General features: G+C 42.1%; 1 protein-coding gene across 1 annotated transcript in view; it reads right to left on the minus strand.

The window, feature by feature from the left end:
* Nucleotides 1-17,367, minus strand: part of ZFR2 (zinc finger RNA binding protein 2) — a 94,657-nt gene that overhangs the window by 68,311 nt on the left and 8,979 nt on the right. Inside the window, exon 2 of the mRNA XM_083179350.1 lies at nt 15,935-16,166. Coding sequence (XP_083035476.1) covers nt 15,935-16,166 — 232 coding nt within the window. The remainder of the gene's footprint in view (nt 1-15,934; nt 16,167-17,367) is intronic.

Consider the following 17,367-nt stretch of genomic DNA (forward strand, 5'->3'; position numbering starts at 1 on the left):
TTTACTAGGGAGAAAGTCCTAACAGAACTTTCAAGACTGAAAGTGGATAAATCAATGGGGCCAGACGGAGTGCATCCAAGGATACTAAAAGAACTAAAAGATGTGTTGGTAGCGCCATTAACAGATTTATTCAACCAGTCACTAGATACAGGTGCCGTTCCAGAGGACTGGAGAAAAGCAAATGTAGTTCCACTGCACAAAAGCGGAAGCAAAGAAGAAGCAAGTAACTACAGACCAGTGAGCCTTACATCAGTAGTAGGGAAAATAATGGAAACACTATTAAAAGAAAGAATAGTGGAATATCTTAAATTAAACAACTTACAGGATCCAAAACAGCATGGTTTTACTGCAGGGAGATCATGCCAAACAAGTCTCATTGACTTTTTTGACTCTGTGACCAAAATACTAGATGAAGGGGGGCTGTAGATGTGGCATATCTAGACTTTAGAAAGGCATTTGACACTGTCCCACATCGCAGGCTGCTAAATAAACTTGAAAGTGTGGGATTGGATTATAAAACAATTAAATGGATAAGAACCTGGTTGCAGGATAGGAAACAGACAGTTGTAGTAAATGGAGTGCATTCTATGGAGGGACATGTTACCAGTGGAGTACCCCAGGGATCTGTACTTGGACCAGTGCTCTTTAATATCTTTGTTAGTGACATTGCAAATGGTATTGAAGGGAAAGTATGCCTTTTTGCAGATGACACAAAGATATTCAACAGAGTAGACACACCAGGAGGGGTAAATCAAATGACTGATGATCTAAGTAAACTTGAGAATTGGTCAAGAGAATGGCAACTACAGTTTAATGCTAAAAAATGCAAAATTATGCACTTGGGACTCAAAAACCCAAAGGCTCAATATAGTATCAAGGGTACTATAATGAAAACTACTGAAGAGGAGAGAGATCTAGGAGTCACTATTTCAAGTGACTTAAAGGCAGGGAGGCAATGTAACAAAGCAATGAGGAAGGCTAGTCAGATGCTTGGTTGCATAGGGAGAGGAATCAGTAGCAGAAAAAAAGACGTAATAATGCCACTTTATAGGTCATTGGTACGACCTCATCTGGAATACTGTGTCCAGTTCTGGAGACCATATCTTCAGAAGGATATAAATACATTGGAGAGTGTACAAAGAAGGGCAACTAAAATGGCTCATGGCCTACATCACAAAACTTACCTGGATAGACTAAAAGATCTTAACATGTATAGTTTGGAGCAGAGAAGGGAAAGGGGGGACATAATAGAAATCTTCAAATATATCAAGGGTTTTAACAGAGTACAGGTGGGAAATTTTCTTCAAAGGAAAACAAGTAATAAAACACGAGGACATGCACTGAAACTGAAGGGAGGTAGGTTCAGGGGAAATGTTAGAAAGAATTACTTCACTGAAAGGGTAGTGGATAAGTGGAATAGCCTCCCATCAGAGGTGGTAGAGGCTAAGACAGTAGAACAATTTAAACATGCTTGGGATAGGCATATGAATATCCTTACAAAGAAATAAGGATTAAAAAGGGTTGAGTTTACCTAAAGGGTAAAAAAAGGGGCAGACTAGATGGGCCAAATGGTTCTTATCTGCCGTCAAAGTCTATGTTTCTATGATTAGTTTGTCCTCTAGGCAGGAACACCATCTGAATTTTGGTATCCAGCAGGGCTCCCAGAGGAATTCTGCACTGGGCAGGAAGACTGGAATTGCTCCAGTTTATCAGCCATCCGTGAGACTGCAGAATGGATTCAGGGCCAGATGCACTAAGCTTCAAAAGTGATAAAATGGATAGTGATGGAAATCCAGCTCCTACCTGTTGTCACAGACTGTTTGAAAAATGTCAGGTAGGAGCTGATTGATAAAATGGAGATAACAACAAACCAATCAGCTACCTGACGTTTTTCAAACAGTCTGTGACAACAGGTAGGAGCTGGATTTCTATCACTATACATTTTATCACTTTTGAAGCTTAGTGCATCTGACCCATGGTAAGCTGAACGGGATCCTAATGACTGGCCTGTGAATTTGCTATCAGAAGGTTGTCCATATGAAGAAGAATACAAACCCCCTGAAGTCTCAGTTATGCAGTTATCACCATCATGATTACAAGAGGAATCTTTATTCTGTAGTATTGTTGTTCTTTGTTGGGAGCTGCATATATATACCAATTTTAAGCACCCCAGTGAATTGGGATATATATCCACTTAAGCACTTTATGTTTTTTCAGATCTGCGCCTGATTTTTAAGTTCTTTCTTGTTGTGATTATAAGAGGAGCTGAGGAGAGACCGATCGGTAATGGCCTCAGGCTTTTACAACACATCTCGCCAGCACAAAAGAAAAAGGAAGCCACTAAATTAGTGGAATATTGGGCGCTAGTTGGTAACAGTTGTACAAACAATAAATATTTGACCTATAATCGTTTGAAATTTAATTGCTTTGTATTATAGCTTGCAGTTCTCCCTTGTGTACCAGTGTGGATACACCCAATCTGTTTATCACCTGACTTTTTAGGGTACAGGTTCTAGACTGATCTATAAAGATAATTAGAAAACGAGAAATGGAGTATCTGCGCTGTTTTTTATTTATTTAATAATTTGCACCATGGATGAAATCACTTTACATACACAATTTTTATCTGTTTATGAATATTTATTTTCATTTATTTGTATAAAAAGAATTCTATCATATATAAAAAACAGTACAATTTTTATATAGGCGGCCACCTACAGATATAGAAAAAAGTATTATAGCGATTGCATAAATATTATTTATCATGCAATCGATATATACACGTGAACAATTATATAAAAAGTTGGTTTCACATATAGAATAAATCACATTTAAATAGAAAAAATATATAATAAAAATAAATTTAAATTTTCAAAAAATAATAAAATCAAAATATATAAAACAGTAAACTTTGTGACTTATAGCCCCAGGATGGCGAAAGCTGTATAGCTAGTCCAGGAATCTAGAATTCTGGACAGATATTATAACTTTTGAAGAAAGACTGAACTGAGCGGGTCACTTTCCATATAAACCTTTTTAGTCTTTGGTTAAAGAGACAGTCTTTTCCAATTAAAGATGAATTTATACGCAAGATATTCTGTACGCACACACTTGTAACTGTAGATGACTTGGCAATATATGCCTTTTGAAAAAAAGTAAATTTGCACAGCGGTGCGTCTCTCACCTGCACAGGTTGTGCGTGGATACTTGTCCTAGCAGCGGGATGTCTTGCTGCATACACCGCGCTCAGGTGTCTGCACGGGCTGTGTAGATATTTGTCCCAGCAGCGGGACGTCCGGCTGCACACACTGCGCTTTGGTGTCTGCGCTAGTTGTTGAGTGTCCCTCCGGTGAGCGGGGTGATCGGAGAGGACGCCGCGTAGATGTTGTTAGCTGGCGTCTCACTCACCCGTAGTTGGAATCCAACAGCTGGCGCTGCTCTCACCTGCGCCGCTGTGTCACCTATTTTCTCACCGGAGTTCTCCTAGCAGCTTGGCTGGCGTGATGACGTAGGGCTTGGTCTATATTTTCTCCCAATGAACTTATGCTGGTAGTAGTAGTAGATGTGGGAGATTTATCGGAATCCAAGCGGATAAATTTCTTCTCAATTGAAGGCTGTAGGCTGGGTGAACCTCTAACGCGTTTCGCCCTATCAGAGGGCTTTTTCAAAGAGTGATAATTGTTTGCTCAGTGTGGCTTTTTATACCCAGCTACAAATTGATTTTCCAATTTCATTGGACAAGAGGATGACACAGGTGTGTCTGGTCATTTTAACCTCTTATATGCTTTTTCTTCCGCAGTCCACAGGGCTTTTTTAGTCACATTATAAACATAAATCAAATATATATATATATATATATATATATATATATATATATATATATATATATATATATATATATATATATATATATATATATAATGCAACAAACATATTTCTACATATAATTAATTATAAAAAGCAAATACTGATATAAATAATATTAATAACAATAATAACTCTCGATTTTTATTTCTTTTTCCTTTCTAAAAAAATCATCAATTAAATTGTCCCATGTTGGACTCGAACTTGGCACTCCATGATCTCTAAACTGACTCCCTACCTATTGTGCCACTTGAGTAGAAACATTTTTTCTTTATTTTCATAGTCCTAAATCGCTCATTTAATTTTCATTTTAACGATATTTTCTCTCATAACTTCATCCTCTATTCGCTTGTATATAGTTATCAATTCATATACCTGTCTTTTTTATCATTAAATTACTATTCGTTAAATTAACATCAAATCATATTCTCAAAAACATCTTTATTCCATCGAATTACCAATAATTACACATTTGCGCTAGATGGCATTTGCCTCTAATTTATTTTACATATGTTTTATCAAAGTATATCCTAACTTTATTACACCTGGCTATGGATTTACACAGACTGTTTCTGGTCCGTACTTCACCCCGCTGGTCCGTACTTCACCCCGCTGAAGTGCCACTCTACAACGGGAGTGAAGACGGATACTGGAGTCACAGTGCTCCCCCCGTCTTACAGACTGCAGCCCCTAGCTTGGTGGACATGAAAAAATGTATATTTGTTGTCTCCAATCTTAATCTTCAAAAGTATTCTAGATGAAAGATTCTAGATCTATATTGGCATTTAACCCTAAAGGGGTTAATGTTTGTAGTTGAAATATCCAAAATGCTTCTTTATTTGCCAGCTCTCTAAATCTGTCCCCTCCTCTTTCTGTGGTTTTAACATGGTGTACACCATATATTTGTAAACCTTCAATATTTCCTTTATGGGCTTCTGTCATATGCCTAGAGACACTGTGGTGGGGAAAATTTTTCAAAATATTGAGTCGATGTTCTCTGAATCTGTCTTTCAGTTTTCTTGTAGTGCGGCCCACATATTGTAAGCCGCATATACATTGCAACACGTATATACAATATACTGTGTTGCAATTTAAAAATTCTTTGATCTCGAATTTTCTTTTGTTACTATAAGATTCTACCACCACAATCTTTCTTGGCATATGGCTACAAGTAATACATCTAGTTTGGTTGCACTTATAACATCCTTTAATTTTCTCTTGTTGATCAAGCCATGTTCTATTTTGTTCCTTTTTAGCCAGAGGTTTTTCTATCTTTAATTTGCTTGGAGCAATTATGGATTTTAGGTTTGAGTTCTTTTTAAATACTATTTTTAATTGTGAATCAATGACTTTGTTCAGAATTGGGTCTTGTTCTAAGAGAGTATAATTCTTTTTTAAGATCTTTTTTATCTGTTCAGATTTTGAATTGAATTTTGTTATGAAGGTCATCATTTTTTTGGGGTTATTAGGGTCTTGGAGTGCATTGATATTTTTTGGTTTTATTTTTGGTGTAAGGAGGGTTTTTCTTTCTGTATTTAAACTTTTCTTAAATGCATTCTCTAGCAATTCTCTGGGATATCCCTTCTTCTCAAAATCCATGCACATTTGATCTGCCTGGACTTTAAATTTTTCTATATCGGAACAATTTCTACGAAGCCGATTTAACTGGCTAAGTGGAATATTTGTGAGCCACGGCTTATAATGTCCGCTGGAAAAATGAAGGAAGTTATTTGTATCTACCTTCTTTTTAAAATTGACCGTGGAAATGTTTTTAGAGAGGCTCTCCGCAGAGATAGTTAAATCAAGAAAATTAACTGTGTTGTGATCAAAACAGTGGGTAAATTTTAAACATGGGACAATTTAATTGATGATTTTTTTAGAAAGGAAAAAGAAATAAAAATCGAGAGTTATTATTGTTATTAATATTATTTATATCAGTATTTGCTTTTTATAATTAATTATATGTAGAAATATGTTTGTTGCATTATATATATATATATATATATATATATATATATATATATATATATATATATATATATATATATATATATATATATATATATATATATATATATTTGATTTATGTTTATAATGTGACTAAAAAAGCCCTGTGGACTGCGGAAGAAAAAGCATATAAGAGGTTAAAATGACCAGACACACCTGTGTCATCCTCTTGTCCAATGAAATTGGAAAATCAATTTGTAGCTGGGTATAAAAAGCCACACTGAGCAAACTATTATCACTCTTTGAAAAAGCCCTCTGATAGGGCGAAACGCGTTAGAGGTTCACCCAGCCTACAGCCTTCAATTGAGAAGAAATTTATCCGCTTGGATTCCGATAAATCTCCCACATCTACTACTACCAGCATAAGTTCATTGGGAGAAAATATAGACCAAGCCCTACGTCATCACGCCAGCCAAGCTGCTAGGAGAACTCCGGTGAGAAAATAGGTGACACAGCGGCGCAGGTGAGAGCAGCGCCAGCTGTTGGATTCCAACTACGGGTGAGTGAGACGCCAGCTAACAACATCTACGCGGCGTCCTCCCCGATCACCCCGCTCACCGGAGGGACACTCCACAACTAGCGCAGACACCAAAGCGCAGTGTGTGCAGCCGGACGTCCCGCTGCTGGGACAAATATCTACACAGCCCGTGCAGACACCTGAGCGCGGTGTATGCAGCAAGACATCCCGCTGCTAGGACAAGTATCCACGCACAACCTGTGCAGGTGAGAGACGCACCGCTGTGCAAATTTACTTTTTTTCAAAAGGCATATATTGCCAAGTCATCTACAGTTACAAGTGTGTGCGTACAGAATATCTTGCGTATAAATTCATCTTTAATTGGAAAAGACTCTCTTTAACCAAAGACTAAAAAGGTTTATATGGAAAGTGACCCGCTCAGTTCAGTCTTTCTTCAAAAGTTATAATATCTGTCCAGAATTCTAGATACCTGGACTAGCTATACAGCTTTCGCCATCCTGGGGCTATAAGTCACAAAGTTTACTGTTTTATATATTTTGATTTTATTATTTTTTGAAAATTTAAATTTATTTTTATTATATATTTTTTCTATTTAAATGTGATTTATTCTATATGTGAAACCAACTTTTTATATAATTGTTCACGTGTATATATCGATTGCATGATAAATAATATTTATGCAATCGCTATAATACTTTTTTCTATATCTGTAGGTGGCCGCCTATATAAAAATTGTACTGTTTTTTATATATGATAGAATTCTTTTTATACAAATAAATGAAAATAAATATTCATAAACAGATAAAAATTGTGTATGTAAAGTGATTTCATCCATGGTGCAAATTATTAAATAAATAAAAAACAGCGCAGATACTCCATTTCTCGTTTTCTAAACATCTCGCCAGCAGTCTGGAACATCTCAATTACCGGCAAATTATAGATATAGGCATTGGTCTTTAAACTGTGGCCCTCCAGATGTTGTGAAACTACAAATCCCAGCATGCCTTGCCACAGTTTTAACACTCCCTTATAGCAAAACTGTGGTAAGGCATGCTGGGGGATTTGTAGTTTCACAACATCTGGAGGGCCACAGTTTGAAGACCCATGGAATAGGGAAAGGAGACTCCTTAAAAAAAAAAAACTTTTGAAAAGATGAAAAAGTATGTGGGGCGCTTAGTTATACAACCACAGTGTTAAAAATAAAAATCTATTTAATGTCACAAAACCACGATTTAAAACATGAAACATACCGACATTCAATGGAATACAATCATTTAAAAATATAAAGCACAGTAAAACACTGGGTACACACTTATATAAATGACAAATTTGATGTTTGAGTTCAGTTCTTATTGCCAACAAGCTTGCTGGTCTTAGGTAAATTGAGCAATTGATATAGATGGCCTCAGTGATCTGAGATGCATAAAAGGCAATATTCCTTCATTTATAAAGGGATTTTTGTAAGAACTTACCGTTCGAATCCCTTTCTCTGATATGGTCCTGGTGACACAGCTCAACACTGGGATGTAGGAGGGTCCGAAGGAGCCAGGCACCTATCCTAAAGTTTTAGAGGGTAGGCTCCTCCCCTACTGCATCCCTGGACTCTTCAGTTCAATCTTTCAAAGCCACTGGAATACATTAACTCAGTACAAACGCCTGCACATATTATATGCATATTTTATAACAGAAACTGTTAACTTTTAACCATTTTAACATGAACATCATGAAACTTCTGGCATACTTACTGAGCGTAAGGGAGGGATCGCTGTGTCACCAGGACCATATCAGAGAAAGGGATTCGAACGGTAAGTTCTTACAAAAATCCCTTTTTCTCTTTCAATGGTCCTGGTGACACAGCTCAACACTGGGACGTTCCAGAGCCGGTCCTTTGGGAGGGTACGCTCAGGTCTGCAGCTCTCAGCACTGCTCGCCCGAATGATGCGTCCTCCGACGCGAACTCATGGAATCTATAGAATTTGCCAAATGTGTGAACAGATGACCAAGTGGCAGCTCTGCAAACCTGCTCAGCTGTGGCCCCATGTCGAACCGCCCAAGAGGTGGCAACTGACCTGGTGGTATGCGCATTTATTTTGGCCGGTACCGGTCTACCCACTTTGGTGTATGCAAAGGCTATCACAGACCGCAACCACCTAGCAATAGTCTGCTTAGATGCAGGCCAACCAATTTTGTGTACGTCATACAATACCAACAACGTGTCAGTCTTCCTGACACTCTTCATTCTGTCCACATATATGCGTAAAGCACGCACAACATCCAAAGTTCTCAACTTGTCCCTTTTCTTAGAACCCTCTGGGGGTTGAAACACAGGTAGAACTATCTCCTGATTTAAATGGAAGGTAGATACCACCTTCGGTAAAAACTGAGGCACTGTTCTCAAAACAGCCCTGTCATCATGAAAAATTAAGAAGGGAGATTTACATGACAAGGCTCCCAACTCTGAAACTCTTTTAGCAGATGCTACTGCTAACAAAAACACTAGCTTCCACGTGAGAAACTTAAAGTCAGCCGACCTTAAAGGTTCAAATGGTGCCTTCTGAAGGCATTCCAAAACCAGTGATAGATCCCAAGGTGCTACTGGTTGCTTGTATGGAGGTTTCAACCTGGATACTCCTTGTAAAAAGGTTTGAATTTCCGGCAAAATGGCTATCTTTTTCTGGAAATAGATGGACAAGGCCGAAATCTGCACCTTCAGTGACTGAAGGCTTAGACCCGATAAAAAACCATCTTGTAAGAATTCCATCATTCTTGATAGCTTAAAATGAGATGTATGAGCCTTTCTTCTCTCACACCATCGAATGTAAGTCTTCCAGACTCTATAATAATTTGCCGAAGATACAGCTTTTCTGGCTTTTATCATCGTCTGTACTACTGCCTCAGAAAACCCTTTCCTTTTCAAAATGGTGGTTTCAATAGCCAGGCCGTCAAAATCAATCGATCGGAATCCAGGTGATTGAATGGGCCTTGTCTTAGAAGGTCTGGTCTCAGAGGTAGACGCCATGAGTCCACAGACAACCTCTGAAGCCTCGAGTACCAGGACCTCCTTGGCCAATCTGGGGCCACTAAGATCACTGGAACCTTCTGCCCCTGTATTTTCTTCAGAAGTCTCGGTAACATTGGTACTGGTGGGAATGCATAAAGGAGATCTCCCTGCCAGTGAATAGTCATGGCATCCACTGCCTCCGCTAGTGGATCCCTCGTTCTGGCATAGAACCTGGGCACTTGACGGTTGACCCTGGATGCCATCAGGTCCACATCCGGAGTTCCCCACATCGAAGTGATCTGGTGAAACACCTGAGGGTGTAAGCTCCATTCCCCTTCCTTGAGCTCCTCCCTGCTCAGGAAGTCGGCTTCTATATTCTCTATTCCTGGAATGAATATAGCCGATACAGCTGACAGCTGGGACATTCTGTTCCGCCCATAGGAAGATTCTGGACACCTCCCACATGGCCAATTTGCTGCGTGTACCTCCCTGGTGATTCAGATACGCCACAGCTGTGGCATTGTCGGTCTGAATCCTCAAAGGGAGGTTCTGTAACCTGTCTCCCGCCAAGGAAATCACTTTCCAGACAGCTCTCAGCTCCAAGATGTTGATTGGTAACGCTGATTCCTCTGCCGTCCACAGGCCCTGAAGCCTGAGATCCAGGACTACTGCCCCCCAGCCCCTGAGACTGGCGTCGGTAGTTACTACCAACCAGTCCCAGGTCTGTAATGACCGACCCCACTGAAGGGAATCTACTTCTGTCCACCATTTCAAGGATTCCCGAGTGTCCGAAGACAGCACTATCATCTCGGATTTCATGGTCAAAGTGTTTCCTGACCAGGCTGACAAAATGTTCCATTGGAACCTCCGAGAGTGGAACCTGGCAAATTGAAGCGTCTCGAATGACGCCACCATTTTCCCCAGGAGCTTGAGGCACCTCCATACTGAAATGCTCTGAGCCCTGAGAATCTCCTGGACTAGGGTGACCAGATCCCTGGCCTTTACCTCCGGGAGGAAAACCCGATGAAGATGGGTGTCCAGTATGACTCCCAAGAATTGGAGCCTTTGTGACGGTACCAACTGAGATTTTTGCAAATTTAAAATCCAGCCGTGAGCCTGCAAAAAACTGATGGCCTCTGCCAAGTGACTCTGCAGCATGGCTGCTGACTCTGCTTTGAACAGGAGATCGTCCAAATAGGGTATTACTGTGATTCCCCTGAGCCTCAGCACCGCCGCCATCACTGACATTATCTTTGTGAATACCCTTGGCGCGGTTGCTAGCCCAAAGGGTAACGCCCGGAATTGTAAATGCAGGTCTCCTATGGCAAACCTCAACAAGGTCTGATGCTCCGGGTGTATAGGGACGTGCAGATATGCGTCCTGGACATCCATGGACGCCAAAAATTCTCCCTGGTCCAGACTCAGGAGTACTGACCGTAGGGACTCCATTTTGAAATGGTCTACCCATAAATGAACATTTAGAGACTTCAAATTTAGTATTGGTCTGAAAGACCCGTCTGGTTTGGGCACCAGGAACAGCGTGGAGTAAAAGCCTTTCTTCCACTCTGCCCTGGGGACTAGTGTAACCACCCCTTTTTCCAAAAGGGAGTGAGCTGCTCTCACAAGAGCTGTACGAAGCCGTGCCTCCTTTGGTAAGGATGTGGGAATGAACCTTTTCGGAGGCGGCCCTCTGAAAGGGATCTTGTAACCCTGTGTTATAATATCTAACACCCAGGCATCCTGGCTTAGAGAAGCCCAAGCGTCCCTGAAGAGTGTGAGACGCCCCCCCACTTTTGTCACTGTCGGGCGAAGCCCCTGACAGTCATGCAGAGAGTTTGTCCTCTCCTTTTGTGGCAGGCTTCTTGTGAAAAGAGCCAAATTTTGACTTTTGTGTCTTGCCTCTAGAGGACTGAAACCTTCCCCTGAAAGACTGTCCTCGAAAGGACGCACCACCTCTAGGGGAGGGCCGAAAGGACGGCTTAAAAGCAGAAAATCTGGACGTCTGCTTTGCTGAGGAGGCCGGCAGGAATGTACTTTTGCCGCCCGTGGCCTGTTTTATAATCTCCTCTAATTCGGTACCAAAGAGTACCTTTCCTTTGAAGGCTAATGTTTCCAAAGCCTTCTTGGACTCATTGTCTGCTTCCCAGGCTTTAAGCCAAAGCACTCTCCTGGCATTAATGGAGACTGTGGACACTCTGATTGCCATTTTAATAGCTTCCTCCTCTGCTTCCACTGCATATTCTGCAGCTGCCTTAATCTTTTCTGCAAGCAGTAACGCACCAGGGTCAGCCTGCAGCATGGTGCATAATTCACCAGCCCACTCTATCATGGCCTTAGAGACCCAGGCTGAAGCAATAAGGGGCCGTAAGGTAAACCCCACCCCTTCAAAGATAGCCTTGAGGTTTCCCTCCAGCTTTTTATCCACAGAATCTTTAAAAGCTGCACCGCCTTGTACTGGTAATACAGTAGCCTTGGACAACCGTGCCACTGAAGCGTCCACAACTGGGACCTTTTCCCAGAGCTCCGCATGAGACTCTGGCATGGGGTACAGACTAAGGAATCGCTTAGGCATCTGAAGCCTCTTATCAGGAGTTTTCCAAGCCCCTTCTAACAATTCCTGTAACCCCTCATCTGAAGGAAAAGTAACAGCCTCCTTCCGCTGTCGCTTAAAAACACCTTTAACAGGAGTCTTATCCTCCACAGACAGCTTTAAAGCCTGCTTCACAGCTACAATGAGATCCTCTATACCAGCAGCAGAGTTCTCTTCCAAATCATCACCCTGATCCCAGGGGATGTCAGTATACTCTCCTTCCTCCTCATCTACCACAGTAGTCAAAGCATAAGACCTTCTAGGGGTCCCTGCCACATCATCCATTTTGTCCAGCATTTCACTGAACCTGTTAATCCCTTTAGCAGTATCCTGCATCACCTGAATCAGCGCAGGATCTGCCTGGGTAAGAGGCAAGGAGCCAGACGACTGCTGAGATGATGGCATAGGTCTCTGTGATTCTACCAGCCCATCACTCTGCCTGTCCAAAAGCTGCACCAAAGCGTTTACTGACCTGCCTAGGGCCCTGGCCCACGCAGGTTCCATCTGCTCTGCCCTATGGGGTTCACTGCCCATGGGTCTCACATCAGCGCAAGTAATACATAAGCCCCCCTTGGCCATCTGCTCAGGGACAAACTTTTGTGTGCAAACATTGCACGCGCTCAGTGCACTAAGGGCTCCCTCCCCCAAAACCACAGCCTGATGCTCAGACATGATGCAAGTGATAAATGTATATCTATCAGTATACACAGTGCAAACAATGTACAAGCGTTTATACAGAGGCAATGCACCCAGTCACTTATCTGTCTGTTGGTTTCAACTGCGGGGAAGCGATGCCCAGGAAATCCAAGTCACTCTGCCAGGATCAGTAAGCCAGCTCAGCTCCGCTGCAAGCGTTCTGAAAGGCGCCAAAGTCAGAGTGAAGGAAGAGACCACAGGTCCCTGCTGCTGCGGGGTCCGTGACCTTTTGGCGCCAACCACCCCCAGCCAGCCGCTCCTTAGGTAGGATTTCCTAGTTCCAGTGTCTCCCCCTCAACTGGGGATCACTTGGAACATGCCTGTCACAACGCTGCTGTCCTCTCATCTAGGAGCTCAGCGTGTAAGCTCCGCATAAAATGGCCGCCGCCATCACGGAGCGCCTGTCCCCCATGATCCCCACCTAAATGTGGAGCCGGTTTCAGGGTACTCCGGAGCCCAGGCAGCCTCTTAGAAAAGGCTATAAGCGCTGCACAGGGAGACCAGACAGTGTCTCCCCTGTGCACAGTGAGCTGACAGGACGCGCTTCTGTCGGCTCCTGCTGCGCTATCAGTGTGAGGATTCACTATGAGAATCCTCACACTGTGCCTACCTAGCTAGGGTAAAAGTTAATAAAACAATAAAAATCCCCTAACTACTCTAATTCTTCGGCTGCTCCTGCAGCCCTTTAGAATAGCACCCACTCCAGTGGGCACCTAACACGAACTGAAGAGTCCAGGGATGCAGTAGGGGAGGAGCCTACCCTCTAAAACTTTAGGATAGGTGCCTGGCTCCTTCGGACCCTCCTACATCCCAGTGTTGAGCTGTGTCACCAGGACCATTGAAAGAGAAATATCGGCGTCCAAAAATTGGGAAGCAACCAATAATCACTGGCATGTCACAGTGGAACTATCCATTAAATGGAAACAGAAAAAAGGTGGGTATTATTACCACTACGAGGATACTCAAGTCTCACCGGTGGTATCCATATAGAGGTGTCCTCAGGCAGACTTCAAATTAAGCCGAGCTGGAGGAAGTTGCTGTGCGATGTCAGGGACGTGTTTCTGTATTGCTGTGGAGAGTGCTGTACGCCCGAAAGCCTGACCTCAAACCCGGCATGGCTATTTCAGCTGCCGTGGGAGACCTCGATGCTGGCGGTTTAAGAATAAGTGGGCTCCAGCCATTGCTTGCATTCAGCATGCGAATGCCGCTGCTGATGTGTGCCGCTGAAGTCCAAGCTGGTGGCGATTTTAGTGGGGATTAGGATGGTGGGATTTAGCAATACTCAAATTCCTTAAAGACTCCTTCGGCTTTTTCAATCACATTGGTTGTATAACAGTGCCCCACGTACTTTCTACTTTTTCCAAAAGTTTGAAGGTAGGCAATCCTCCATCGTGGTGGTGGCTGCTGGATTTTACACTACACACCAGCTTGCTTTAGTGCTGAATACACCTTTTCAGAACTTTTGAAAAGAGCAAACATTTGTGCTGTTTTTTTGTTTTATTTACGTACTTTTCTTTTACTTGTTTCTTTCTTTAAACCCATTTAATTTTTTTAATCAGCGCTCTCATTACACCAAATTTAAATATACTCCATTTAAGGAGCTGCTTATTAATTTCATGGGAGTGCAGAGGATTTAAAAATAAAATTAGCTTTATTACGAACTAGTTTAGGGACTTTAAATTTAGAATAAGCCCATAAATCCCATTTGGCTTGGGGACCAAATACAGTGTTGAGTAATTTCCGCAAGCTTTTTGGTGATGAGGGACCGGAACAATGACTCTGGACTGTACTAGGGACTCTATCAACTCCTGTAGGCTTACCTTTTAAGGTCTGACAGGAGACTGTGTAAAAGTATTGCTGAGAGGGTGACCTTTGAAGGACCCAGACATCTGAAATGGTGCTCATCCAATACTGTGCAAAGTGAAAAGATTGACCTCCCACCCTGGGGTCAGGCAGTAGGCTTATCAGATTTAGCAGGGGGTTGACTGGTGGTCCATGTCTGTTGGGCTTAGCAGCATTAGATTGCCTTGGAAAACTTTGTCCCTTTGCTTTCCTAGGGGTCAAAAGGACCTAAAGGGTGTACTTTAGCTAGTAGAGCAAGAGCAGAGTGAAAACAGGCCACGATTTTATTTAGTCTTCTCCAAACAGAACTTCACCCATGAAAGGCAACATTTATAAAGTATGTTTAGAATCTAGAACCAAACATTTCGTCGTGCCAATACCAGGGTAGCTGAAGCCTTAGCAGCCAATATACCCGCATCAGCGCAGCACTAATGTCTGAAATGCACATCTTACAATACTTGTATGCCTCAACTGGCAATTCATCTTCTATAACCTTAATCCAGGGCTCAATTGCTTTTGCAGCCCAAGACGCTGCCACTGTTAGGCTGTGTACACACGTGGGCAATTGTGTAATATCGCAACATTTATAAAGTATGTTTAGAATCTAGAACCAAACATTTCGTCGTGCCAATACCAGGGTAGCTGAAGCCTTAGCAGCCAATATACCCGCATCAGCGCAGCACTAATGTCTGAAATGCACATCTTACAATACTTGTATGCCTCAACTGGCAATTCATCTTCTATAACCTTAATCCAGGGCTCAATTGCTTTTGCAGCCCAAGACGCTGCCACTGTTAGGCTGTGTACACACGTGGGCAATTGTGTAATATCGCGGGCAATGTGGTCGCTGGATGACCATATTGCCCGCGATGTGAGTGTGCACCGGCAATATATCGCCGGGTGCGCGCTCCCGTTTTCTCCCCCATAGTGATCGCAGGAACATGCGACCAGCTGATTTCCACTTCCGGGATCCCCCGGCAGTTTCTTTTTCATCAGCGACCATCTCTGGCAGAGGAAGAGGGGTGCTTAGGCAATGTAGAGGCCTTTGAGCAGTAGGCAGCATTTTATGCATAGCCACTGATGTTTGTGCAAGGTTTGTACCATGGTAGATAATGTATCAACTCATGGCGGAGGTGCCTGTATAATATTAGGTGGCATTGGGGCCCCATAGTGGGGGTTAAGCACGATCCACCAATGTATCCAGGAATATATGGTGCAACTACTTCCTGAAAGATTAGGATGTACCTCTAAATATTGCATGCTGCTTTACACTGCTAAAACAGACATTTTTTTAATGGGTCACAATAAAAAAAAACAAAAAAAAAAAACACATTATCGTTTAATTAAAAACTTACTATATCATCCACAGTAATATACCAAGCATTTCAAGTATGTTTATACTTTAAAAAAATATTAGAATTGGAAACGTTAGGGGTGTTTTTATATTCATACACACCTGATAGCCTTGATCGTTCATTGAATGTTGCGATTGGTTCTCTTCTCGGGCTCCAAAGCTTGTATGACTTTCCATGTAATTGTGACGATTCCCAAACCCCCTAGGAGCTGCTGGCTGTGTATAAGGTGGTGCATTTTGGTATTTCATATCTCCAGAGTATCCCGAGCTCTGCTGCTGAACAGGAAAATTGTGTGCTGGTGGAGGATAGGAATATGTGGGTCCGGTGTGTGAACTGCAACAGGCCAAATAATTTGGTTACTATACAATGTAAAATAACAAGGTTAACCACACAGTATTTAATCTATACCACAAGGTGCCCATACACAGTACAATTGTTGGGTGCGATGAGATTCGCGCTTCCGTCACAAAGCTCAAAAAGTATGTGCAGTACATATTTTTTGTACTATACCTCATTGCATTGCAAAACCTATGCAATGCGATATTGTATAGAATATTGTATACAATAATTAGACTGTGTATGGGCACCTTCAGTCTTAGCTACTCTAGACCTTTTAATTTGACTGCATACAATTATGCAAGATGTACAACAAAGCAATCTAAATTAAATCAGACAATGTTTTTTTTACTCAGGTTGACAATACAGGGAAGTGCATATATTTCAGAATATGCATATTGTGTACCACATTACAGGATCCAGGCAGAACTGGTGCTGTTGCTAAAATGCAAGTTAGGCACACTGGGGGAAATTTACTAAGATGTGTATTCAACATCACATGTGATGTTGCTATGGGCAACAAATCAGAGCCTGTCTACTATGTTGGCCCTCCAGATGTTGTGAAACTACACATCCCAGCATGCTTTGCCACAGTTTTGCTATTAGAGAATGCTAAAACTATTGCAAAGCATGCTGGGATGTGTAGTTTCACAACATCTGGAGGGCCAACGTTGGACATTCCTGTTCTGGAGGGTGCAAAATAAATAAGTATATTCTGATTGGTTGCCCATAGCAACATCACATGAAGTAGACTACACATCTAAGTAACTTTCCCCCACTGTATCTTCTTAGTGTGTCTATAATAGGCCATGCCACATGCATGCCCTGCTAGTTTAAGCATTAAAATATAGAAAAACTAAGGGAAGGAATGCTGGGACTTGTAGTTTCACAACAGCTGGAGAGCCACAGTTTAGGCCAGGCCTGGTAAACCCTTTTATTGGGAGGTTTCCTTGCACTAATCAATGGCAATGACAAAGTAGACACAGACCGCTTTGGGCAGTTTCACAAACCACAACATTGTTATGCAACTGTATTTGCAAGGCCGGTAAAAGGGTATGCGGTCATTGGGTAGACAATGGGCGGTATTCAATGTGAATACCGGCGACGTGCAGCGAATCCTGTTTAGGATTCGCTGCACATTCGCCACTGGTCGCCGCATTCCGGAGCCTCGCCGGCTCCGGTATTCAACGAGTCAGGG

The sequence above is a fragment of the Crinia signifera genome, chromosome 1, assembly GCF_055691185.1.
Source record: "Crinia signifera chromosome 1, ASM5569118v1, whole genome shotgun sequence".
Classification (NCBI taxonomy): domain Eukaryota; kingdom Metazoa; phylum Chordata; class Amphibia; order Anura; family Myobatrachidae; genus Crinia; species Crinia signifera.